The sequence below is a fragment of the Pipra filicauda genome, unplaced genomic scaffold (genome assembly GCF_003945595.2).
Source record: "Pipra filicauda isolate LSUMZ 115617 unplaced genomic scaffold, ASM394559v2 scaffold38_size3968069_pilon, whole genome shotgun sequence".
Lineage (NCBI taxonomy): Eukaryota > Metazoa > Chordata > Aves > Passeriformes > Pipridae > Pipra > Pipra filicauda.
In genome coordinates this window covers 503,674-531,003 of record NW_024104520.1, presented here as the reverse complement: position 1 = coordinate 531,003, position 27,330 = coordinate 503,674, and the positions used below count along the sequence as shown (strand labels likewise).

The window sequence follows — 27,330 nt, the reverse complement described above, 5'->3', positions numbered from 1 at the left end:
TTAGAGAAAGTTTTCTGTGCCTAGTCAGACCACCTGCTTGCCCCCAGACTCTTTTCAAGAGCTGGTAAAAAGAAAACAGGTTTGAAGAAAACCAAACAAAGTTGATAAACACAGCAGGATAAAAGAGATTTAGGAATTGTATACTGTGTTTGGATCACTGCTGTTTGAAATTGGGAAGAGCAAAGATACTACCATGAACACTGTGTGGCTGAGAGAAGAGCATGAAAAAATGTCATTTAAACCATGGAATGTCAATAATCTTGTATTTTTATCTTGACTGGATTTTGCATTTCCTGTCTGGACATTGTGCAAAGAAAAGACCTAGGAAAAAAAGGCCACTTTATCACACACTACCCCATGAAAAGACAGATGAGAAAAAATGAAAACACAGGCATTGCTGCTCGGTTTTACAGTTCTGGGGAACCTACGTTTGCATGGTTGCAAATCCAATTAATGTTTCAAGGTAAATGATCTGTAACCAAAGAACTAAACTCATAAATGCTGTTGTCCAAACTCTGTAAAGAGCCATAAACCTCTCTATCAGTGCAGTTCCAATCCAAAGCATTGCCTAAAGCTGGGGAGCTGTAGAATTGAAGAAATGAACAAACCACAGATTACACTTCTGCTCTTTGGCATTGCAAAACCTTCACCACAGGGTAGGGTTCTGCTCTGAAGCAGCTTTTCCAAAAAGCACTCCGGTAGGAGCTTTGGCAGGGATGCAGAACCATGATGAAGTTCTGCACATTGGCAAATGCACACAGTAGCTGTTGCCCCGTGCAATGCTAAGCATGTACCATCAAAGAAAATGAAAATATTGAGAAAACCAAAGCAAATACAATCCCTTGCTAAACAGAGGACAAGAGATCAACTGCACATGACTGATGGTAGAGTACTGTTGGAAACTGGATGGATCATAAGGACATGGGTAGAAAAGATCCAATTACAGGGAGAAAATTAATAGAACATCAGTTTGAGAACAAACTAATGCACATTACAAGACCACAGACAGATTACTTTTCTTATTAAACAGCTGCTGGCAGACACTATGAACATCTGTATTAAGCGTATGTTTGCCCTGATGCTTTAATTCTGTGCTACTTATTTCTTCTTTACTTCTGAGACTACAGGACTTGATTTTGAGCGGTTTCCCTCTGTTTCATTTTATGTTTTTCCTTTTCAAAGGTTATATCTGTCTGCAGACATACGTAAATCATTACAGTACTTAATAAGGCCTTTATCACAGACCACTGAGCAGGCTTGTGCCTGGAACACAGCATGCAGGTCACATAATTAACCATTTATTATGCAGCCAACATAATCTTCAAAATTTTACTTACGTTTTCTTCAACAGTTTTAAAATAAAACAAACTATCATATTATTTTATGCTTTGGAAGATCAAGCATCATAACATATAGCCACTCTATCCTGAGGTAGAAGTATGTTCCAGAATATTTGCCTGCTACACATCAAGAAAGATTACACTGATTACAGATGAAAATATTGGAGAAGATCAAAGCTAGACTGAGTAACAAAAGAATAAAGAGATCTTATGCAATCAATGAACAAGCAAACCCTTTCATTTAATTGACATGCCGTGCATCCATTTTCTCAGAGAAATACTGATAGTTGTCACATAAAAGTTCTTAGTTACAAAAAATTCAAAGTGAAAAATCAATAACATACTAATAAGACTTTTCAACATTTCCAGCTTTCTGTTGCAGTTCATCTTGTATTATTTCAATTCCTGAAAATGTGCATGCAATAAAAAAACAAGCACACAGATATTCAGGTCACAATGGAATTCAGAAATCACTAATAAATGCTATTTCAAGCAGATGCTTATAAACTAAACTTCTGTGGAATTAAATACGAGGGCTTTACAAATACCATAAAATAACCTTTATATGAAATTACTTCTCTAGGGGAGGTCAATACCGAATTTTCTGTTCTCACAGTCTCTTACTAATTCTCCAAGCCACTACAGTCTCATTTTTATCAGACTCACAGACTCCAATGTGTAGGATGACAAAAGTCCCTCTTTTGTTTTGAGCTTAATACTTCTGTCTCAGTAGTTCCCACTGGCTTACAGCCAGAGGTCAAATCTGCTCTTTCAAGGCAAGAAAATGTTGCAGGACCACTGTGCTGAATCCCAATTTCTTACTCATTATTATATTTCTGAATCAAATGAAAATCTAGTCATTTGAGCAAAAAATGGAATGGACACTACTACTCTATACTAACACCCTCTGTAGTTCTGAAGAAGAAATTAAAATCACCTTATTCTTTTCTTTAGTCTTCTCATTAAAAAACAGGTTTTGATTTAAGATACTTTGCACATACCTTGACTTCACATCCTAAAGGGATGGGTTTATGGATTTCGCTTTGAGCTAAGGGTGTTTTGGGTTTCATTTTAACACACTGAAATAAAAAACTTCCTCAGTGAAGACAAGGCAGTCATATTTTTCAGTAGAAACTCACACAGGATGTTCAAATTAGGGTCTATTTTGCAGAGTAACTGAACTGTTAGGATAACTCAAGCAGATTTCACTAATCTGCAACAAACAACAATGACCCCAACAAACACACATACGCTTTGTCAGCAAAGACAAGCTCTGCAGGAGTTTACAAGGCAGAAAAGAACACAGGCCTTTATTTCCTTAAAACTAATACTCAGCACTTCTTAACTTTAACCTTAAAAGTTGTATTTTCCTGATTTGGACTCTTCTTCAGGCTGATAGATGTAAGTGGTTCTAATGCAGCCAGCAGCACTCTATTTAGTACTGTGGTGCATAATTTTAAAGGGAATATGCGTGACATCCAATTTAAAAAAAACACACGACAAAACTCCTGAATAAACAAAGCCCCCTAAAAAGCTCCCAACCTTTAAGTGAACTCTTGACCTTAACTGAATCAACACAGAAAAACCTTCCAGCTTCACTAAAGTCAGAATTTCATGTCCCCTTAGAAGTAACATTATTACAAGTAATTTGTTTTCTGCAGATATTATGTTTAAAACAGGATCCAAAATCAATGAACTTAAATCACCGTTGATCAATTCCCAGTCTTCAAAAAATCCCACTCAAATGAGCACTAATCCAGAGTCCAGAAATCTTGAGCCATGGTGGGCCTCCCACATTTGAGGACCCACTTACTGTCACACTGCCTCCCTGCAGCACCACGGAGTCATCATCTTCAAGCATATGGAATAATGCAAACTTGTGTAAGAGCAACATGGCACTATGATGTACAGCATATCTCACGCTTTTAAATCTCTTCAGAGATAATATTTATCTCCCAGTCCCTTTTCTCTTCAATGAAATGCAGGAAATTTTGACAAGGAAAACTTCTCATTTTTTTAAGCGAAATTTAGAAGTAGAACTAATAAAAAAATAAATATACATGCAAGTTAGAGCTATCTAAATATTGCTCTGTCATTTAATATAATGTTCCATTTTAATTGATTTTTAAATTAACTTCCTCCATAAATGTACTTTCCAGCAAGTCCCCAATGGACAAATAACCTACCAAGTTTCTCTCATGCTGTTTTCAAAATGTGTATGTGCAATATATAACAAACATAAATATATATATGTATATTTATATACACACATAAATATATACTCTGCACTTTTTCCATTAAAACTCTATGCAGCGAAATGGTAAACATTGTAACACTGCAAACTAGAACAAGCTCTTTCCCTGAGCTGCCCTAAACTGGCAAGTTAATGTAAATAATTGAAGAGAAATACAAAAATATCTGTCAGTTCATCTTGTAGCAAGATGATGAACAGATATTCAAGAGGCAATTCACAATCAACAGGTCATTCTAAAGCTGAAGCTGACAGAGGCTATATATTGTTTTAGAGGTGAAATGGTCAGTCTCGAGTGGGGAGTATGAGGGCTGCAAGCTGTGATTCCCTCTGCACTGCATTAGCAAAGATGCTGGTGTGCTGACAGGGAGGTCTGCCAGCAACATCAGCCCAGGTTGCACTAAACTGGGAGCTGCTTGCTCACCAAATCCATCAGTCTGCTGAATGGCAACAGGAGCTTCTTGCCTGTGGCATATGAATATGATGAACACTCTTCTCCCAGTTTCTCTCTATTCCTCAGGGCTCCTTCATCAATCACATACAAAGTACTGTTGGCTCATAAAGAGTTTACTGTGTTGCACCATAAAACAGTGAATAAATTGTCATTAAAAACAATTAAAAATAAGAAACATTAAAATATTAGAAAGTGAAAATTCTCCCAAGAAAAAAAAACTTGCTTAGAGCAGCAGTTTGTTTATTCTTTTGTTCTACTGAACCACCACAGTTTGTTAAATGGTTGTATACAGCAAGATGCTATACAGAGATTCCAGTCAAGAAAAACTGGAGCTTGCACCTCCATGAAGATGACACTGGCACTTCAACCTAGTGAAGCAACAGAAAACCCTTCTTACGCTGCCATCACTGGAAGAAACAGCACCATTAAAAAAAATTAAAACAAAATCACATATATTCATGTTTTCTCAAACGTGGCCAGCATTCCTGGTAGAGAAGCTACAATTGCAAGAGTGCTGTTTCACTTCGGAAATGGTTTCCCATTACTCGGAGGCCACAGCAGTGCAGTCAGAGTCATACAGTTGTGATTTCAGAGGCAGGGCACGCTGGCTCCAGCCCTGCCTCACCCAGCTGGCAGCCAGGGAAGCTGTCTCCCCACAAGGAGAGTGGTCACCGGTGCACACCTAAACTGCCCACACAACTTGGCCACTCATGGCACTCATAAGGTAGCAATTACTCCAAGGGAAAAGCATGACCCACACAGCTCCCATCTGCACCATTCATCCTACTGTAATCCAGTTGAAGTCTACGTTCTTACTACCCCAACAATAATTCCTGGCCAACAGACCTGTAATTGTCAATACTGGAACTTCAAATGCCATGAAGATACTTTGTTTTGATTTGAAACAAAAATGTTCCTGTATTTTATCTTCTCTTTTCCCAATCATGTAGAAATCTGGCAGCTCAGTGCAAACCTTTTGTACAGTATATCTTAATAAAGCAAATCCTGATAATGCCTCCAAATTCAAGACTTAAGTCTTGCATTACAAACCTGGAGAGTAACAGTAAATTTTATATTTAAATTTTAAAGCAGTTTCCATTCTCTTTCATGTAAGCAATGGCTTTGTGATATATTTTTTAAGGAAGGCTACAAGTAAAATCTCTCCTCTACATTCTCCTACTGTTTAGTCACTCATGTACTGATTCTGCATGTTAGGTTCACATCTAGTCAGATCTCAGAGATTATGGGATTTCTAAGAGAGAAAGACTTGCAACATTTTGCAGGATCTAATTATAATCTGGAAGGGTTTGAGAAATTAAGCTACATTATCCCAGATATTTATATTTTACATATAATATAACAAATAAACATACTGTAACTCTGTATGCCATGAACAAAGTAAATAGCTGAGATTTGGGAAAACACTACAAATTCCTCTGCCCTGGACTCATCTTCATATTTGATTAAACTAAACTCCATTTAGGAACAAGGCAGAAGCAAATATCCTCTAGATGGAAATCTGTGTGATGATGTACAGAAGGACTATCAATCACAGAGAGATAAAGAACGAGCAAACATACTCTCTGAAAGGTCTAGTGCACAGAATGAAAAAGACTAAAAAAAAAATTGTCAAGGATATGTATTTTAGTGCTTTAGTTGGCTATTTAACTGCTTTTGAAGCAGGACATTTTCAAGCACCTGCACCATTCACCTGCAACCTCTCCATAGCTGGGAGGATGTCTTAATGCTGCTAATGGCAAAAAGCCAAATTCAGAAACAACCAACCAGTTTAGAAACAGCTGTCTCCATCACTCACCATTGCTACCCAGAAGCTGCAAGGACGGAATGCTGGAAAAACTTTTGCTATATTATAGTAATTATCAAGACTGACCTTTTCCTGATTATTCACTGGATGTTTCAAACAGAAGATATATATTTTGACTCATAATTTTGAAAGCTACTAAAATGACTATCTGGTTGCTGAGAGGGGGAAGAAACTAAGCAGACCCTTTCATCTTTGAAAGAAACAAGAAATCCCTAACATCAAGCTCCACTACAGTGCTTATTTTGGTTTTAGGCTGGGTTTTTGGTTGGGTTTTTTTCCAAGATCTTATTCCCAGGGTTTCATTCTTCCCTCTGAAAGCCTAAGATAAGCCAATACCAAGAGGCAGCAATTTTTTAAAACTACTTAACTCTTACTCTCTGGTTATTTTAAAATACTTAAGAACATAATTTAAGTAAAATTCATGAACACTGAGCATAATCTGCTTTCCTGCATTTTGTGAAATCATTTCTATAGCATTTCATCAATGCAAAAATCATTATCTTCAAAGAGAGTTTTTAGTTTACTATCAGCAGTAGCTTAGTGTTAAAAAGAACTATACACACACTGTTTAGGCTACTCCCCAAAATACAGAAATCTGCTGTTCACAAGAAACTTTCAGCTCCTGGCAATAAAATTCTTTGAAAGAAACAAAACAAAACAAGTAACTACTCCCTCCTGACCAAGGTACTATTCAAATTATCGAGATGAAGATCGGAATTTTTCTTCCTCTCACTCTTATAAACACTGGTTATAATTATGGCTTAGGCTGCAACACAATGATTACCTAATTAGGAGCTGAAAGAGTAAAAGCAATCATGGTCAAAAACTTTCCAAAAAGGAATAAGGACATTTTTAAGCTACCCTACAAACTACCCTGGAAAAACCTTAAGCTACCCTGGAAAAACACCACCCAAAGTAACAAATGTGATTGCCTACGGTTAAAAATTAAAGACAGAAAACACAGAGCTATTACAAGAATCAGGAAAACAGGGACTCGTAAGGAGATGGTAACCCTCCTAGCCTCATTAAGACTAATTAAAAGCACTTGGCTCGTTAAGTTTAATAAAACTAAGCTGAAGAAGAAACATAATGGCCTGCTATAAATGCATGAGTAGATGGCTAAACACAGAACAAGAGGACAAAAAAATGGCCTAAAAAGTTTAGTTAAAAGGTTTTTGACCATCAAAGGAAGGTAATACTTGAATCAGTTTTTCAGTTAAGACTAGTCAAGGCAGAGCCCCCCCCCAAAAGCTTAAGAAGAAATTTGTAATTAATACATGGGATCATATACTGTGGTTCTCTATAAGAGTAAAGGAATGGGTTCAAGGTTTCTTTCCTAGGGAATGAAAATCAAAGATTGTTTTTGAACGACACAAATTCCTATTCCAAAATCCAAGCAGAAATAACATTTCAGAAGAAAAAATGTTGAAGATACCCTATTTCTCTTTTAGATTAAATCTACTTTTGTAAAGAGACTTAAGATGGAATAACCTCCTCAGATTTAATTAATTTACTTGAGTCCATTAATTGAATTGAGACTTTCTTCAGCATTTCATGTGCTCATGAGAAGACTATATGCAGCCTGAGGTTGATGGTAAAACTGCTTGAAAATGCTGAATACTCCCTGTTTACACCAAGAATTTTAAAAGCTACTCTGATTCTGAGAGAAAATTATGTACTTCAGTGTGAAAAGAATCCTTTCTTGGAATTACTAGACATGGCAAAAACTCCTCTCTAGTTAAGTCTTCATTCGCATCAGAAATCAGATTCACGTCCATCCCCAAGCTGATAATTTACAAATAACCCTGTGTCTAGACAGGATATTTACTTCTGGAAAAGACCAGAAAGAAGCAAATGTAGAATGCCTCCAAAACACATATACCTGCCTACGTAGCAAGAAAAGCAGATATGGATATTACATTCTTGGGGGGCATATAAGTATTTTGTAAAATTATTTCGATAGTGCTATTTACGGGCCACTTCGTAACAGTCACAAGTCAGCTTCTCAAAAACAGCCCTCACATTACTCTAAAAAGTCCAACTGGTTAAACCGTAAGGCTCAGGCAGTCCATTGGAATTCACCACCAACTCACTTTCTATGTCTCCAGCTGTGTTTTCATTCACCTACAGGTGAATCACTGAATTAACTGCCGGGTATCAGTATCTCCTGACACTATCCCTCTTGGAAACAGTCTCCTCTTCCTTTGGGGTCCTGAGCATTTATTGGTTTCTAAAGTAGAAAACAGACTTTTGGTGCAAATGCTTATTATTCCCATAGGTGTAAATACATTGTTCCCATTCTTTGACTGAAACCATATGGTAAGGTTGGAAAAGTGAGACTTTGCTGAACAGGCTAACACGGTCAGGGAATTCAAAAATCCATGCTTTACACAAAAAGGAGAGAATAAAGACATGTCCAAATATCAGGCCAAACAGGCCAATTCTGAAAACGCTTCAGATAAATGAGTCACATGGGCTTTCCAGTTTTCATCCCATTCCTAGGGACAGTGACAGGTTTCCCAGGAGGTTCAGTTTCTATTCATGACCATGAGGAAAAAATTTAGCATCTTTCTATACTTTTACACACAGCCATCACATTTTATAACAATGAAAAAAAAGACAACACAGAAGAATTTACAGTCCGGGATTGGTAAAAGCATCTTTTTACCTTCCTTGAAACTCAATTAGGAAGGCACACATTGCTCTATAAATTAACTAGGAAGGTTACGATCTGTCTCCTGGGAAGTACCAATTCAAAATTCATTTCTAGTTGTGCATGTTTCACATGCAGAATTAGGATCCTTGTCAAGTGCAATGAGCCATCTCTTCCAAGAAATCCCTATCAAAATGAATTACTGAAATCAAGAAGCTGGATGTAATAATTCTCCTCTTTCCATTTCTCCTTTATGACCTTGTACAGACAACCTGACCAGATGCCCAGGATATGAAACTATGAACTGCATCTTAACCACATGATGTCTAGAGAAACATTTGTTCTTTACTGAGAATTTTGAATGCTTAACTGTGTTGCTGCATAAATCATTTTTCTTATAAGAATTAGATGAATTATATGGCATGCTTTTCCCATGTTGACGCTTTTGCAGTGCTACTATCTTCACAGAAGTTGACACCCTGGGTGAAGACAACTACTACAGCTCTCCACAAGGTGGCACAGTTCCCCTTGCTGAAATACAGCATTACTCTGCCATAGAGAAATTTTTTATACACCCCCTCCCAAAAAAAAGTATTGGCAAATGTCATGAATTAGTTTAAATAGGTTTTAGATCTCTAACACATCTCTAACAAGGCTCAATTTAACAAATAGTTAATTGTTAGATAGTTAATAGTTAGATAGCTTAATGAGTTAAAAAAAGGCTGCTTTCTCTTATGCTGAAATGAAGAAAAAGTATCTGTGCTTGCTACCACACAAAAGCAAGCTTTAATCAAAGATAGTTAAGGCATCTAATACGGCAGTGGAGAGACTAAAGGGCTAAAAAAAAATCTGATTTTTCCAAATCATCAGTTTCAAATCCTATGACTTCTTTCAGTCTCTCAATATTTGGGGTAAAATGGGACTAGCAAGGAATCCACCTACCCCGCTCCCTTCCCATTCACGTGCGAATTAAAGATCCCAGAGCATTTTCCACAGGTGAAGATTCTCCCTGCTGTTTATGGACCACTTCCTGTCCCTGTGACATATGGCCGTGCTTGTCCTGTCCTTAGGGCAGAGGTAGATGCACTAAACAGCTCTGCTCTCAGCCTCTCCTACTGCACAGCAACATCAGTGCTGCTGAGCTTCACCTGCAGGACCACACATACAGTCAGCTACTGCCCATGCATAACACCCACATCAGGCAGAAAGCAGGTAAGATGCTTTGACTCAAGTGATTTTAAAAAAGCCGAAAATATGTATAGTTTCTCCTCTATTTCTTGTCTCGCTCCTCTCAGTCACTTATATGAATGTTTCAGTGCTCAGTTCTGATTCTGTCAGTCAACTGCAGGTGTATGGCACAGCCAAAACACTTATTTAAATTATCAGGATTTCCAATTACAGAGACTCACATACATCCTTAAAAATGGATGCAAGTACAATGAAAAACTACCAAGACAAATCTTGTCTTGAAATATATATGCAAGCATTCAAAACCTTCTGCTGCTATTTTATCCTCAAAACCCTTAGATTACAACAGTAAAGGCTCTGATCTAATTATGGTGCTTGGTCACATAATGATCTAATTTTTCTTTATGAGTTGCATTCTCAAAACAGGTTGCATTCTGTCTTCTAAAATACAAAGTTTCTTGTTCTAAAAAGTAACTTCCTACTAGGTGCAAGTTGAAGCAGATACATCAAAAAGGAAGAGTACTTTAAAAAGGGACAAACTTGAAATTAAAGAGCAAATTCTGTCACTGAATGCCCCAGGAAGCTATCCAGCCATGATAAGCAACAGAGCCCTCTCTCACTCAGAACGGAAAACTCAGTTGTGCAAGAGGACAGTTACTACAGTTGGACAGTAGAATCTTGAGCTCTACAATCCAATTTCCTGGCCTCCGTAATTTTAAAATAAGTCACACTTTCCTGACCAAACTAAATATAGCTTTAAATCTGCAAATTCCTTTGATGGAATTAGTCATGCATGGTCAATCCACATTGTACCAAGAGGAGGGGTACAGTTAATTTCAAAACTTAGGAGACATTCTGCACCTTGCAAGTTTACGTTTACAACCGCAAAATTTTTAATTGTTATTCCATTGCAGACTTTCTTACAGACCTTGGCTTCTGGATCACTGTTGATGCTACAAGAATCATCATCATCAGATTGAGGACCATTTCTGTTAGAGGGGGAAGAAAAAAAAAGAGACAAACTCAGTCTTAAATTACAGCACAATACAAAACAGAGCTGGTCACTCCACTGGAGTTATTGTACCTGAGCTTCAAAGAGGCATAGCGTAATGTTGCTCCTTCAAACTCTTTCAGACTTGGGTCCGGGTTCACAGTGGCTGCATGCAGATCCTAGAGATAGAGGTAGTGCTATTAGTATAGTTTTAATACTATTAAAATAGTATTAAATACACCATCATGTTATTTCTTATCTCAAAGGGAAATTAAATCCTCCCTGCAAAGAAGCGATAGTATTTCTGGCTGAAGTTGAAAAGAGGCATGCATATAGTTCTCAAGCTGCATTTCATTCAGTGCAGGCATCTTATTTGTTACATCATGGCAGTTGCCCTGCTAGTTTAGACTGAATCCATTCCAAGTGGAAAGATCAGAAAAGGCAGCATGTTTGTGAGCTAGACATCCCTAGCAGTACCCCCATTCACTTTGGCCTAGGTTATGAATGACATTCATGGAAAAATAAAAGGGGAAAAAAACAGCCACTGCCATGCAAAAAACAAGGGTAATAGTATTAAAGGTTCTAAAATCTGACAATATACTTGCCTTCCAAATGTCACTATTAATCTTTCCCCCATTCAGTACAGCAAAATCACTCCATGGCTGTTTCTAGACACATAATTATTCACACAGGAAGAAGCACATTGATAAAAAAAAAAAGAAAAAGAAAAAAAAACACAAGACACTGTTGTTAGCATTGATATTTACAGGATGGGTTAGGGAACAGATCACCTCAAACTTCAACTACTTACTCCACTATACTATGGCATTTGGAGGAAAGGGGAGAGAAGACATGCCTCTAACAGTTACTTACCAAAACAAATGATTGAAACAAGGAAAGTTAATATAAATTAGGAACAGACAATGAAATTACTCTTTAACTATGATCTTAAAAGCAAGCAAAATGAATCTGAATATGAATGTTGGCCACAGCTGCTACAGCCTTTGATAAACAGCAATTAAGGGGAAACATTAGGATTTCCATTTGAATGGCATTTTTGTTAGAAGACCCTAACATTACTGGAACTAGAAATACTGAAATACAGCAATATATACGAAGATAAGAAACATACAAGGCAAAAATAAAATATTTCTAGAGAGAAAGCACAAGAAAACGACAAGGAAGGTAAGGAGGATTAGTAATGAGTGCAGAGATTTCTTGCTGAAAAAGTAGTTTTCAGAAGTCTAGCAGCTTTTTTAAAAAACAAACCAAAGCGAAACAAAGCACCTACCCTCTCATTTTCTATTCAAATTTCTCAAAAATTTGGTATAATCAAGCAAGTAGCAGTGCGTTTAGCACTACAACAACCCAAGATTCAGCCTTTCCTGTAAAGTCTGAGAGGAACAGCTGATGTTGGAGCTGCCTCTCTCCTCCACCCCACCAGGAAACAAATCCCACAGTCCTCAACAAAAGCCAGGTGGGACAGGAGATTTGACTGTTGAGCACCAAATCAAGAATTCCTGAAATTAATTCCCCTTTTAAGATGAGTTCTCCCAGGCTGTCCAGCTCAGCCCCAAGATGAAGTGGTTAATTTGGCCCAATCCATTAATATTATGCAGGGTAGACTTCTCACCTCAGAAGTGTTCTCAACATACCCCCATCGGAGGAATTATTTTGTGAAAAGCAGCTCATGAGTACCCCTTCCCTAACATGCCTACGAATTAATTGATTTGTTAGCTTTTCCTACCAAGTCCCTTTTCTTTAATTATTAGTGGTTATGTTAACTACAGAAGAACTTCCAGAGGTGATCCAGGCCTGGGATGAGTCAGGCTATAAGACACAAACTACCTTCACCAAACTCTGACATAATCTCAAAGAAACTCTTATTGAAACTTAAACCCTACAGCTTTTTCTCTGCACAGGAAATGGAAAAGAGGCAGCAAAAGTTCTAAAATTTGGAAGAGAACATTACAAAAGACAAGGACTCAAAAAGGAAGTAATTTGGCAACACACAAGAGAAAAGAGTAATCTAAAACTAAGTCAAATTTAAACAGCTGTGCAAAACTAAAATACATTTTCATGCCTCTGAGGTGGAGGAAGGGAAGGAATGTTACAGGTTATTCATATTTAGCATTCATTAGCATTTTTGTTAAATCAGCAGGATTTTCGCATAATGCTTAACCCATAATTGCTTTGGATTGAAATTTACTTATCATCTTGTGAAAGAAAAAATGCCTTGCAGCCTGTGTAAAAGTAAGACATTTTCACATTTTTTTCCTTTTTAGAACGCTTTTTGCCATCAGTATGCATTACAGCATCATTTGTCCTACCCATTCTTTTTGATTCTCTGTTCAACAGTAATAACTGTTTTTCTTTATGCTAAATATCCAGAGTAAGCTACAAAATAAAAATGGCTGACTTGATCTGTTCTTTGTGGACTGCCTTCAGCTGTGAGCCACATTCTAACAAATGAAGCAAAGCTTCTGTATACTACATTATTTAAGAGACAGGGACACAAGAAAATAAAATGAAGGAAAAAAAAGAGGAAACAAGACAAAGGGTAAAAAGATGTTACTGTGGGGGAAAAAAGTGCTTCTAAATGTTTATTTGACAAACTCAAAAGCTGAAAGAGCCCAAAATAAACTCACCTCACAACTAGCACATGATGATTCACAGCCAAATGTGACCTAGATAAAGGATTTTTATGGACTCACAGAAGCCTATTGGGACAGGTATGAAATGCTACCCATGCCACTCTTCAATCCTAGATTAATCTCTTTCATACGCCTAAAACCTGTATACCCCCCAACCTTTTAATAATAAAGCAATACAAATTCCAGCATGGGGGGAATGAGCTAAACCAGTCCTCTCCAAAAAGATTATCTTGGAGCACAGCAATGAGAGAACCAGCAGTACATAGCTCACATGTGGATTCAACTTGGAGGTGGAAGCTCTCCACCACAGCTGGTGCAGCCAGTAGTAGTACTGGGATAAAGGTATTTGGGAGTCCCTATTTTAGATCAAATTCCACATCTTATGTGAAATGTCAGATTGACCACATCACAGACACCTGTATTAATCCTTCACAGGGAGGGAGAGGAGGAGCACTTGGGCTAGGCTGCAGTGCAGCAAACAGGTACTGAAACAAATATCACCTGCAAGTGACCTGGAGATGATTCAGTGCTGGCATGTACCAATTGCAGAGAGACAAAACCCTAAAAATTCATGGCAGCTGATATTGTCAAAATTACTTCATTACCTATCCCTATCTCTTAAAAACACACTGTGATTAATTTTCCTCTCACTACTTTGTACTGGGGTTCTGCTCAGAACCAGCTGAATCACAAAGCATTCTTCCTCCAGTTCCACTGTAATAAAGCTCCAAACCTGTGGTTTCAAGAAATGCAAGACTTTTCCTAACAGTTCCCATTATAACTCTAGCTACGCCTATTCTTTGTAGCAGTTTCTGTGTTTGGCAGGGGACAAAGTCCAGAGCTCAATTCATGCTCTTGTTTTGAACTCTGTTAGTGTAAGTCTGCTGGTACTGTATTGCAATTCTATCTTAGTAACCTCTGAGTTAAAAAACCAGTACTGCTTCAATAATGCTAAGATGCTTATCAATGAATGCAGAAACCTGTAAAAAACCTTTGTCTACACCTACCATAAAAATAATCATATCATATCAACACAAATTTTGCGAATGTATTTATTTTCCATACCGTCTTTTATGCCGCAGTATATGGTCTTGATGCTGCCGCAGAACTGCCTAAATCTTTGCTGGGACAAATTCCTTGCTGGACTAGAGCTGCCATATCAAAACCTAGGTGAACGTACTATGTAATCACATACATGTCTTATTTAATATATCTATACTGTATTAAAATCTGATTCACAGAATCACAGAATATTCTCAGTTGGAAGGGACCCACAAGGATCACTGAGTCCTACTCTTAAGTGATTGGCCCATACAGGGACTGAACCCACAACCTAGGTGTTGTTATTAGCACAATGCTCTAACCAACTCATACATTTTGTATTCTCCATGATGCTGCTGAGAACTAATGATAGTTACTTATAATCACAAACTATTATTCACTTAAAGCAAACAAAATTGTGAAAGGCTAAAAGTACACCTGATACATTACCAGCAGGTCTGAATTTTTAATTGTAAAGACATTTTAAACAGAAGTAGAAAAAATATTTGAAATGAAAATATGTGTTTTTCCTCTGCAGTTTACAAACCATCCTAATTTCTGGGGTCTTGTGAAAAGCATCTATAACTTACTAATTAAAGTCCTATTCTCCACATTTTAGAGTAAGAAAAATAATGGTAAAGTTATATCCCTCTTGTGTACATTACAGGAATTTATACTGGAAACATGTGCAGCAATTTACATTCAGTATGTCTAGATTTTTTTTTGTTTTCTTGTACTAGAATGGTAACAGTTGCAGTTCTTTCTCCATGAATCCTCTCAGAAATAACTTCCAGCATGCCTAGTGCACAGTACATTACATGGGAGCTTGACTGACGTAAACCATAACTGAAATGTGGTGGTCAAGTTGCAAGTCTTATGAATAGCATTTTTGAACATGTTGGAGTAGTCTTTCTAAAATAACGAACAAGACTGTGCATATTTAAGGCTATAAAAGATAAAAGTTTCAGAGGCAAGATGGTAATACATACTTGAACATCCTTAACACCTCTTAACTTCCATTTAAATTAGTGTGGTGCACATATGAACAAAATCAAGAACAGATGAAATGCTGTATCTAAATGAATTAAAAAACAAACCCCTAAGGATTGTCTGATCAAAAACGCAAAGCCAATACAAAGACTTCCCTTGATTTCATAAAGCTGCAGACATTTTCCTGAAAAGTTAGTATGAAAAATAATTAATTTAACACCAAATTTATTTTATATTACTATTTAATTCCACAGATGTCTCCCCAGCATACTAAAACAAAGTGATTGTATTTTTTGTAGCATACTCTTCTTTATAATTGATTTTATTTTTCTACTTACATGACACCAAACAAACCTGTGGATTGTGCCTGAAAGGATTATTTTAAAAGGCAGTATCACATACTGCTCTTTCAGCACATGTGGAGGAGAGTGTGCACTTTTTTCTGTCTGTAGTTAAAGACTGACTGCAACACACTGATAGATATTTTGTACTGGCAGGATGTACAGAGACCCACACTTGAGAACACTTCATGTTTATTCAATAGAAAACACGCTGTAAAGGAACTAGTGTCTCAAATGAAGACTCATATGTCTTTTTGTGATACTCTTACCAAATGAACCAAAAAGAAAGAAGATGCCAACAAAGAGTTTGGCCAAAAGACTACTATAATGTGCAAAAGTTTTATGTATCCTGTATCAAAATAATGCAGCAATGCTTCAGCATATGCTACAGAACTGTATAAGTTTCACATTCATCAGTGACTCATCAGTCACTGCCTAATTTATCTGAGACATGTTTGATTTTATCCTACATATCCAAAGTTTACAGTGTTTTATGAGGCAAAACCATTACAAAATGAACACAAAAAATACATACTTACGATGCATTATCAAAAAGTAGCTACACTTTGGGACATTATCAGGCCGGTTTAGCTAACAGTTAAACCTGCAAGTTCAAAAAGTTATTTCAATTTTCTTTACAGTATGCAGCCCACAAGAAGACACAGTATGTTACCTCAGTTTCTGGAGTAGGAGACGGAGTAATGGAACCAAGAGATCCTTTTCGTGAGCCCTGGAGATCTGTTGGGATGGACACAGGACGCTGCCACTGAGTTGTTCCTGTAGGTATGTGCCAGTAGTAGATCCCAGCAATGTCATTGATTTTTTTCCAGCCTGGTGGTAAGTCTGGGTCTGTCTGAAATGAATGATCACTCCATATATCTGCTGTGAACAGGAAGAAAAAAAAAGAATCACACAAAGACACAAACAGCTCTTCCATGGGTCTGCACAGCTGGTACTGCTGTTGTACAGTTCTTGTGTAAAGGAACAACAGAAGAACATAGTAAATTATTGAAGCTCAAAGTAATGTGACAAAGTCTGGTTTTGGCATATAAAGAGAGGAAAAAATGGCACTACTTACTGAAGACCTGTTGTAATATGGCAACTATCCAATATCATCAGATAGCTCTTCTAGTAAGATTTAGCTTCAAGTACCTTAAGTCACAGCATAGAAAGTAATATTGGGAATTGTGGTGTACTCTATCCTCTTCATCACAGCACCTTCCCTTCTCAATGCATGGCAGCAGTATTGATGAGCATGTATTTCTCCTCATAAAAGTCAGCTTACCGTAACAGAAACCCCTCCACACCAACCAACCAAACCACACTGGGTTGACTTTCAACATCTAGAAGACTGTTTGTTCTAAACAACAAGAACATGAGAACTGAGTGATCATTTCACACACACCCTCACTGTCACAAACGAACATACTGTTTTCAATTGGTTTTACAATGGGGTAGAAAAGAAACCATCAAAAACTCATTCACAAAGCCAAGGCAGAAATTAAATACGGGCGCTACCGACAAACCTCCTGCTAATTTAGGAATGCACCAGCAATTCATAGTGTAATTAGAGACATTCCCAGATTCACGTGGAATTATAGATGCATGTAAGAGATGTCACTGGTGGAAAGCATGCCCTGTCTTTTTGGAAAGGCAGGGGCACCACTTCTGTGCAAACCAGCTGTACCCCAGCAGAGGCAGTTACCTTCTGCTGGGTATATGCTTTCCAGAGGCTGGGAAGGGAGACAGTGCTCTTCTAAACTTCCCAGATAAACTGCTTTGTTTGTGTTATTGTGGTACATGCTGTTAACCGACTGCTATGGTCGACTCCAAGGAACATCGAGTTGTAGAAAGAAACAAGCAACCTCCTGGACTGATGTTTCCACGAGCACTTGAGCAGAGATGATGAAGGCTGACTGCAGCACAGTGAACTGAGCGAGTGAGAAAAACCCCCAAGAATACCAGTGCTCACCATACCAGTGAGCAGTGTTTCATCTAGTCCAGCAACTTGCTTCTTACCTTCAAAGGCAGTCCTCAAAACTCCTTCAGTGGGCAACAGATAATAAATAACTTGTTGTTATATTGCTGCTCTTAATCTCTTTTTGGAATTAAAAATTCCTTATTAGTCTAACCTTCAAGCCTCTTTCTAGGTGTTTTATCACAATTGCTTATTTCTGAATCTGTCTCATTTCTGCTACCCGCATTTATGCACATACACACAGACATACAAAGGGCATGATAACTTAAAATAACTCTTACACTCCATGGCACGAACCAGACTATTTCTTCCCCAGAATCACTTAAAAGTTCTTAAATTACTGATTTACCATTTGATGAATAATCTAAGCAAATTCTGCAGAAGAAATACTAGAGAATATAATTCCACTTAAATTCAATAGTCTCACCCGTGGCCCAATATCTGAAATCAGCAACATTCATATATTCAGTTCCAGAAGTTCTCAAATATTCTAAACACCTGCTTCTAAATGTCCCCTGTTGTAGCCTCTACTGCATTTAAATACATAGTTCCTGACTCCAAGGTCTTACATGTTTTAAAGGACATTCATCTTCAACCTTGTTCATTTTTGTTTTCCAACTGAACAACTCAACTGCACTCTTTTCAACCACATAAAAGGAAATTAAACACAAAACACTTTCTACAATTTGATCACATCATGCGAGAAGTAATGTGATCAAATATCTAAACATACACTGAAGTATGTGTGGCAATATCTGTGACTCCAGATACCCCTGGATAAGTTTAAATAACCAGTTCATAAAATTCCAAAATATCGCAATAATGCCTAGAACATACATATTGGGTAATGCATGCCAGGATAGCAAAATAATAAGTCTTTATTATGCAGAGAGGCAGAGCTTCAGATCAGTTCAGGTTCATACCATTTACAGAATTAAACAGCCATACTTCAACACTGCTAGGACACGAAATGTTATTCTCCTCACTTAAGGTAGTGTCCTTGCTATACATACATACGTATGCATACACAGCTATTCAAATATCCAGTCAGGAAAGTGTTATGCCATGGCTGCATTAAACTACTAATTTCAAACTAATCAACCAAACACGCAGAGGAACCAGCTTATTGTTATTTATTGTTGTCATGACACGCAGTACCAGAAAGACCTAACAAAGAATTACTTTCAAGTAAAAGCAGACAAAACTCAACAGCAGAAAAATTGTTAACCCAGGGACCTAAACCAAAAAGATTCCTGCAACACTTAGTTAGAAAAGAAGAAATGATCTTGTATGTGAACAAACAGTTGGAAGGAAATAATGTAAAATATCTGGGAGCACTCAGGTAAGAAAATACCACCTGGATGTAATACTAATTTACTTTGAAAACTTATCCATTAACAAAAATAAATACACCAAAATATGTTTGCATATGCTTGGAAATAAAACAGGAATTAAATTTTGGGTTTTTTTCATTTAACATAGCTCAGGACTTTCAAAGGGCTGCATTTCCACACAAAATGCCTACAATATACGCCTGTGCACAAGAGGCATGTTGCTGGTGTGCAGGTACTCCTCACACAGAGAGACTGACCTCAGACCATCTGATAAGCATGGCTGAACAGGAAAGCAACAGATGGGATGTGCTCATACTGAAATACCATTCCTCATGTTTGTTATGCAAAGCTGTACATCAATCCAACTCTGTTGATATGACATAAAACAATGTGCATGAAACAAATCCAGTAGGAAATAAAACTGATCACATTGGACTTAATCTGAAAGTGAGAATTGCTCTTATGTCTGCAAGGTTTTAGAGGTAAAAACATTAAATGGAAATAGTTCCTTGTGGTCTGTGGATGACTAAGTCCTTTGTGCTTCCTCAGTGGCAAATGATTTGCAGTGATCAGGAACTTTTCTCTGATTCCTTCCAAGTCATCCCCAGGAGATGAAATTCTACTTGGCATCTCCTGGCCTTTTCTATGCCTTTCTTTATGCATTTGTTGATGAAAGGCCAATGAACCAGGACCTCATGATTTCTTATAAAGCTTCTGGGTTTGAAAGTATCATTGCTTTGAACTTTAGAGCATGATTCACAAAAAGAATGTATCCTTTTGTACTGGGATTGGTTCACCTACCACATTTATTAGAGTAAACCACGATCCCCTGAAAGGCTATACTATTAGACATTTCTGATATGAAATGCATAAAGCAACAGGAGTAAGAAAAAACAACACTGAACTAGAATAAAAGAGGCACTCTAACTAAGCTGTATGAGAAACCAGACACTGGGTTTCCTCAAGAAACCTTGATTCATATTATCTGTGTAAGCTGTCTTTCTACAGCAAGAAAGAGACAAATTCTTATCAATTGAAAAACTAATTTAAAATGTAACCAATTCAAAACTCTGCACAGGAATGAGTTATATCTTTACCCAGGCACCATGCAGATTCACACCACACTGCAAACTTTTGAAAGCCATCTCTTTCTCAAGGGAGAAAGCCCTTACTGAAGAGGGTGGCCCCACTGCCTAGGTACACCCTGACGATGAAGTCCAAAGTCAACCTTCATTGCAGGAGAGTGGATATTCAGCCTGCAGCTGACCCTTCACCTCAATTTCCATCCCTGTCCAAACACAGGGTGCATGAAAGCCGTCACTAGGGAGGCAGGCAGCTCTCATCCCAGATCTGCCCACAGTGGCACAGACATGCCGGTGAGTCCTCATCAGCAATCCGCTGCTTGGAAAGCTACCTCAGATTCGTGTGAGCTGTCACCAGCTGACTGCTGAAACAGAGTTAGACATTCACAGCTGGTCTTCTGCAGGCAGAGTCATGTGAAAAGAGGGGTCGCAAACAGAGGATTGGATTTTTATCCTACGAAAGACAGATGCTTAAACTCATGTCCATACAGGAGGAAGATCCCCAAACCAGCTACTCATGGAGATGGTATTACAGAAAAAGCATGACCCAATTCTGGTGAACAAAGATTACAGTAAAGGAGACGCAGTAGAGGATTTTGAGGACCAAAATGGAAGATTGCATAAACCCATGAAAGATGTGACTTAAAAGAAGAAGCTAACTCAATCTGAGGAAAACCAACTGGGCTTTCCTGCCTCCATCAGGACCTGGAAAGGCCCTTGGGAAATCAGATTTTTTCCCCCACTACCTAAAGCTTGATTAAGAGTTGGAGATAGAGTCCCTTCTTATGGGGGACATGGCTTCTGCCCAAAAACCTTTGCAACTGGTCTCTGCAGAAATCGGAGAGAGGAATTCGCTTGTTGCACCCCACCGTGCAGCCTTTGCTTCATGTCTTCAGAGACTCAGCAACACAGGGATGATCGGAATATTTTTAGAAGAATGGCAAAATTATGAAAAAAAATTAAATAATCAGAAGTGAAAGTCCAACGGGAGGGCAGTGGCTGCAATGTCCATTCCCTTTTAACATCAAATGGGGAACTAGTTGGTTGTTTCTCCTTAAAAATTAAAGTGAAAGAACAAATTTAAAAATATTCAGTAAGGCTTTAGAAAAGTAACAAAGATATTTTTGAAAGGTATAAATAGTTTTATAAATAAATAAATAAATACACAGTTGATTCTGATTTTTTGCCTGAATGGCTGAAACATGAAGCCTGTAATAAAAAAAACACAGTAATAAAAAATACGGCCTTCATCCTGGTATCATTAAAACTTCAAAAATACTAGAAAAATGAAGTCTGTTATACAAAAGGAAACTGTTAATTCACTCTTTTGAAACAACTAGTAATAGACATGTACCACCAGAAAACCATAAACACAGTGATATTTAACTGCTAATTTTGACTAGGAGAGCCTTGTGAACACATTTTGTATTCTAAATAAGATAGGATAAAGTCCACATAATGTAATATATTTCTGTTTGTAACTCCCTTCTCCAAATGTCAGCCTCTGCCAATTACCTGATATAGAGCAGTAATAAATTCCATGCTGTAGCAGTAGTTCAGATACTAAGTCTGGGGTAATAATTAAAAATTTTGTAATTATGTTTTTATTTCAAGTTAAAATTATTTTACTATCTGAGGCTCATCTAGGAAATAGTGTTATGCTACTGCAAAGAAACGGTAATAAACAACATAAATAATTCACTGAAGAGCATATGTAATTGGTGACCAAGCTCTGTGGTAAAACTAGTACTTTTATCACTTATGTTATTGTTGTTTCAGGGGAAAGGATAGTTATCAAATTGCTGTAATTTTGAATCACTCTTTAGCTCCTGTTCAATTAAACAGAAATTAAAACTAAAGCATTTCAGCAGGTTCTTTAAGAGCAGAGTAAGTTGTGCAGTAAATGGAGAACATTTATTTTTCCATCGTTTTGCAACGCCATGAACAGTTTCCTCAGAACAGGCACCCTGTGTAAGGCAAGGTCAACATTCACCAAGTATGGGTCACATCACTGGCATCACAACAGATGCAAATAGTACGCTCTGCATCTCAGTGCATCTCAACAGCTTTCCAGCTGCTGTTCCTGACCATGTCAGTACCATCCTCTGCTGATGTAATTTGTGGATATTTCAAGATTAGAGACACTAAATGCCATGAAGCTGAAACAGTTTTTAACTAGTTCAGGCTTTCTTCTGCAGGCACAGCCAGAAATCCCTTTCACCGGACACCAAAGGCAGTCATTTAGAGACAAACACAGGTGTAAAGAGAATGGCAGGAGCTCTGGAGGCACTTTCTGCAAGAACAGGAACGCACAGATACAACACAATATATTTTAATTTAACAGCAATTAATAATTACTCATCTGTTCTTTTAGAATGTACTACACTGAAGTAAAATGTTCAAATAGGGCTGATTTGGTGCTCTAACAAAGGCAGAATGGAAGAATATCAATCAGATGCTTCATTTTCTAATGACTAAAATTCTGTTATGTAGAAAACTGGTCTGTCCACCATCCTTAGCAAAACCTGTATCTATCAGCATAAATCAAACCAAAGACTCCACCCACCATTGTCAGAAGTTGGTCTGGGACTAAAACCCAGCTGGTATGACATTGTGCTTGTGCTCAATTAATCATGATCTTTCACTGATAAAGACTAGAGATATACCACATCATTTCAATAACAAATCCGAGCACTCCTTTTTGGAAGGAACATAATCGAGTTCCTTCCCTCTCTGAATTTAAAAAGTACCGGATAGTTTAAAATAGACAGTAATAAACAAACTTTCTCATTTTGGACTAACAAAAAAAGAATAAAAGCAGCAACTAGGTGTTATCTCCACTTCAAAGAGAACTTGATGGTGATGATAAGCAAGGTGCTGGGACAGAGACCAGAGTCAGTGCCTCTCTGCTTAGGTCCTTGTGCATGAAGGAACCTGGTTCACTAAAGGACAAGTAAACTTACTTCCTGAAAAAAATACTCTTAAGTTAAGGCAAAAGGTCTAGCACAAAAAATTTTGTATTGAACCAGATGTACTTTGAAAAACAGACATGTATTTTGGATGCACAGCTCTTCTTCAGGTGAAAACAAATCCCACCAACCAGCACGGTTAGGGCATTAGTTTATGAACAAAGAGACTACTCTTGAATAAGAGGAAATGCAGTCCTGAAGGGCTTGAGTTTGGCAGCACACATGACTTCAAAACAGAGACTGTAAAAATGCTGTACAAAGTCATCAGAGTGCTGGAAATTCTGTATCTGGGAGGTGCATAGTAATAGCACCTATGCCACAGGACAATTTTAACTGTGTTATTTCACAGGTTAAAAGTACATTTTTGAAAATTGGGAGACAGCAGAGAAATAGAGTCATAGTAGGAAAGAAAGTATATTCAGGGAAATCTGAGCAGTATCACTGCATCATTAAAAGGACACATGCTTTGCTTTTCAAGGGATTAATTGCCACATATTGACCTCATTTCTCCTACTTGAAAGCAGCAGCAGATATGAATGCACAGATAATGCAAATGCAGCTCTGCTGGATTTGTGGAAGCACCAGATTTTCAGTCTTTCCAGCTAAGGAGGGCTCCTTTCACTGCATGGTAGCAGAATGACCAAGTGAGACCTCTTGTCTGTAAGGCTCAACAATACTTGCACACATTTGATCTACATTATCTAAATAGGTTAAGTAATAAAACACCCATACTGTACAGAGATAAAGATGAGAGATCTCCCTTTTTTGTCCTTCTAGCTTAGTTATCTCAATTCTTACGATTGTTTTGTAACAATTTTTCTTCTGTAAAGATCCTTCAAAGAAAAGGGTCACCATCCGAACATGGGATTTGATCCAGACTTTGATTGTCTACCACCATCTCAAAAGTGTTATTTCCACGGTAAAAAGATTAACTGAAAAGCATTGTTCACTGTCCAGGCTGGAAGCATAATGGTCCAAACAGGAACACTTTCATAGTTTTCCAAATCTAAAAGAATAAACTGGTCAATAATAAATCTACAAATCCACTTCCAAATCTCTGCCCCTCCTACTACTCACATTCCAGCAGTGCATACACAATATAAATGAAAGAATTCAAACTCAAGAGCACCTTGTTTGCAATAAGAGATCTGCACCAAAGCTTCCTATGTCAAAAATTGCAAAGAACAGGATGACAACAGGATCCAACAACATGTTGTCCTAGTGTTTGGGTACCAAAGGGAAACCACTAGCTTCATATCTGATGTCTGTCTTCAATGCTGGGATGAAGCATAATGAAGAGCTGGCCCAGAATATCACATGTGTGCTTCCCCTTGTGTCCTGGGCAAACAAGGGGAAGCACAAGAAAGGAACTGGGAAGACAGGAGGATAAAAAGGTTTCATTAAAAAGGAAAGGGATGGGGAAAAGTTTTTCTTCATCTTCTGAAGTTCCAAAATCTTGAAATAACAATGTTTTCCTTCTGTCTTCTAAATAAAAGCAAAACTAAAGGAAAAGAAAGCCAAAGAAACTGAAGACTTATTGAAAAGATGCCAATGACTTCAGCAGATCCAGGATCTGATCCTAAAGGAAGCATATTTCTCCCCCACCCCATAAGTACCCTGAAGATCAAGGCAGGCACTGGAAAGGAGGGGAAGTATACGTTGTCTTAAGAGTGAAGACAAACAAAATTCAAGGAGCACTCTGCATTCAACAGCACAATAGAAAGAACACAGGTCTTGTGTATTTTTATCCCATTTATTTCTGTAGTGGGCTCCATGTGTAAGTTGCTTGGGTTTAATAAAAAGAAGACTCCAAAGATAACTCTTCTCCTCACTTGCCACGCTCTACAACAAAATCAGTGGTATTACCTACTCTCATGATTCATACCAATGATGGCCATCATTGCAAGAAGCACGAATGCTATGTCAGAAACAAATGCACCAAATACACAAACCACCAGAACAAGTAATTATAAATCAGTCTGTCTAATTTGGGGAACACTACTCAACAGGGAGCGATAAATATCCAGAAGCTGATCATTTGTCATCATCTTTGCTCACAGAATGCAGCTGGTTGTCATGACAACCCTGTCATTCTCCTTGCCAAATTGCTGAACCAGCCACGTGTGTTTGGGGAGAGGAAGATTCCCTAACAGTTTCCAGGAAAATGTGCTGAAATGTGGCATTTACAGGCATACATGTAACCAGACAACATCTGTGCCAAAATGAATTGCTATTTTGATCAACTGTAACATAAATCATAATCAGAAAAGACTGACATCTTAAAAATTCTATGGAAGCTTGGGATGAATTGCCTGCTCTATTTTTTTTCCCATGTCATGTGATCTTTGTCCTGCTGTATAAATCATAAGTTACTACAAGCATAAGGGGCATTCAAGCAGAGATGACTACCTTAAGGAAGAGAGAGGAAAGCAGATTTGTCAACATTCAGGGGAAAAAAAATCCTACTACTAAACCCATTTGTTTTGCTGTCTTGGTTTTTTCTCCCTTTCAACAATGAAAGCCCAAGCTGTTAATATAAGGACCAAAGTAACAGTGCAATAATCAAAGAAAACCAAAGGCACGTGACTTCAGCAGAAGGGTTCTGAAGAACTGTCGATGACAGCCCTGGATAAGGGCAGAGGATGATACCAGTTGTACTGTTTAAATGGGAGGATTTTGGGGATCTCCAAGTTGTTTTCTCAGGAGTAATACAGCCTGAGGTCCAGAGGTGAAGCTGTGAGAAACCAGTGCCACAGCTCGCATTTGCAGGAGCTGATACTAACAGTAGCAGCAGTAGGAAAAAGTGCTGCTGTAAGACCGCGAGGAAAGGTCCATACATTTCTTCTTGGAAAATGGGTAAAAAATAGGTAAACACAAGAGGACTAGCCTGTTCACCAACAAAAACACCTATCCACGAAACAAGCAGCTTGTAAGGTACTGTGTATATTAAATTTGCAACCAAAAAAGTGCTGAAAACACACCAGTGGTTTAGTTATTGCTGAGCAGTGCTTGTATAGGGCTGAGACTTTCTCTTTTTCTCTGCCCCCAGAGAGAGACTGGCTGGGCATTGGTCTTTTGGTGCTAGTATTTGCAGCACTTTTTATATATGATTATTTTTTCCTTCATTCATAAAGTTTTCTTTATCTTGATTCACCACTTCTTCTCACTTTTATTCTTCTAGTTCTCTTCCCTATCCTACTGGTGGGAGGAGTGAGCCACCATAGAGGCATTCAAAGCATAATGGCCAATGCAAGGTCCAAGAAGAAATGAGCAGGTACCATCTGGGGTGGAATGAAAAGGAGTCCCAGACAAATGAGGGCAGCATAGAAATGAAAGCCCTTTTCACCAACTCTGTGCTTAAATCAGATACTATCTGAATAAGATGCACCAATACCTTGGAAGACTTCTACCAAGTAATTTCCAAAGAAGTCAGAATAATTTGCTAGTGTTCTAGAACATGATCTACTCTTGCTTATAAACAGACTTTGCATACCACAGAATCATGGAATGGTTGGTAAGGGACCTCTGGATATCATCTAGTCCTGCTAAAGCAGGTTCACCTAGAGCAGGTTACACAGGGTTGCATCCAGGTGGGTTTTGAGTATCTCCAGAAGCAGACTCCATAACCTCTGTGGGCAGCCTGTTTCAGTGCTCAAAGTGAGGGTGACAGAGTATGACCAGTATCAGTGAGTTTCTAGCTTATTTGAAATGCTAGTTCTCTATTCCTTCCACTAGATGGCAAAAGCTTTTATTTTAACAATAGTTCAAAACACAGCAGACTGTACCTCTAATTTGGCCTAAATTCACTGTGATCATGCTCTGTGTGAATGCACCCCAAAGGACCTCCTCACTATGGAGGACTCTGAGCAACAAATAATTCATCAAGAGCAGTATCTTCATCATCATTAGAAAATCAGTCAAGTGGTATTGCAAGTTAGCTATCAGGGTTAAACCAGTCCAGCAGCAATCTGCATCTGCTTTTCTGACTTCTTTTTTTTGGGCATAGAAATTCTTCTTCCCATGCTTTTCCCCACAGAAAGCAGAACTGCAGCATATGATCTTGTGTTCATATGGGTTCATACCATATTAAACTACTTTGTTTTGTTTCAGAAGCAGGGTTTTGTTTGGTCTAAAGAGGAAAAATTAAATGGCCATCCCAGCCCAGAGACTGCTAGACTCACACAGTGAAGCCTGCACATGCTCTGTCGCGCCGGCAGACACACTGTGCAGCTCACCAAG

The 27,330-nt window shown here is 38.0% G+C and overlaps 1 protein-coding gene across 13 annotated transcripts in view; it reads right to left on the bottom strand.

The window, feature by feature from the left end:
- The window catches only part of APBB2 (amyloid beta precursor protein binding family B member 2), a 179,423-nt gene that overhangs the window by 51,139 nt on the left and 100,954 nt on the right, over positions 1-27,330 (bottom strand). For 6 of the 13 annotated variants that reach the window (XM_027731626.2, XM_027731624.2, XM_027731628.2 and 3 more), the window contains 4 exons: positions 16,402-16,610; positions 11,308-11,370; positions 10,796-10,881; positions 10,640-10,700 (listed from right to left, as the gene is read on the bottom strand). In XM_027731626.2, the coding sequence (XP_027587427.1) occupies positions 10,640-10,700; positions 10,796-10,881; positions 11,308-11,370; positions 16,402-16,610 (419 nt within the window). The remainder of the gene's footprint in view (positions 1-10,639; positions 10,701-10,795; positions 10,882-11,307; positions 11,371-16,401; positions 16,611-27,330) is intronic. The other 7 variants (XM_027731627.2, XM_039385014.1, XM_027731634.2 and 4 more) reach the window with 3 other exon arrangements.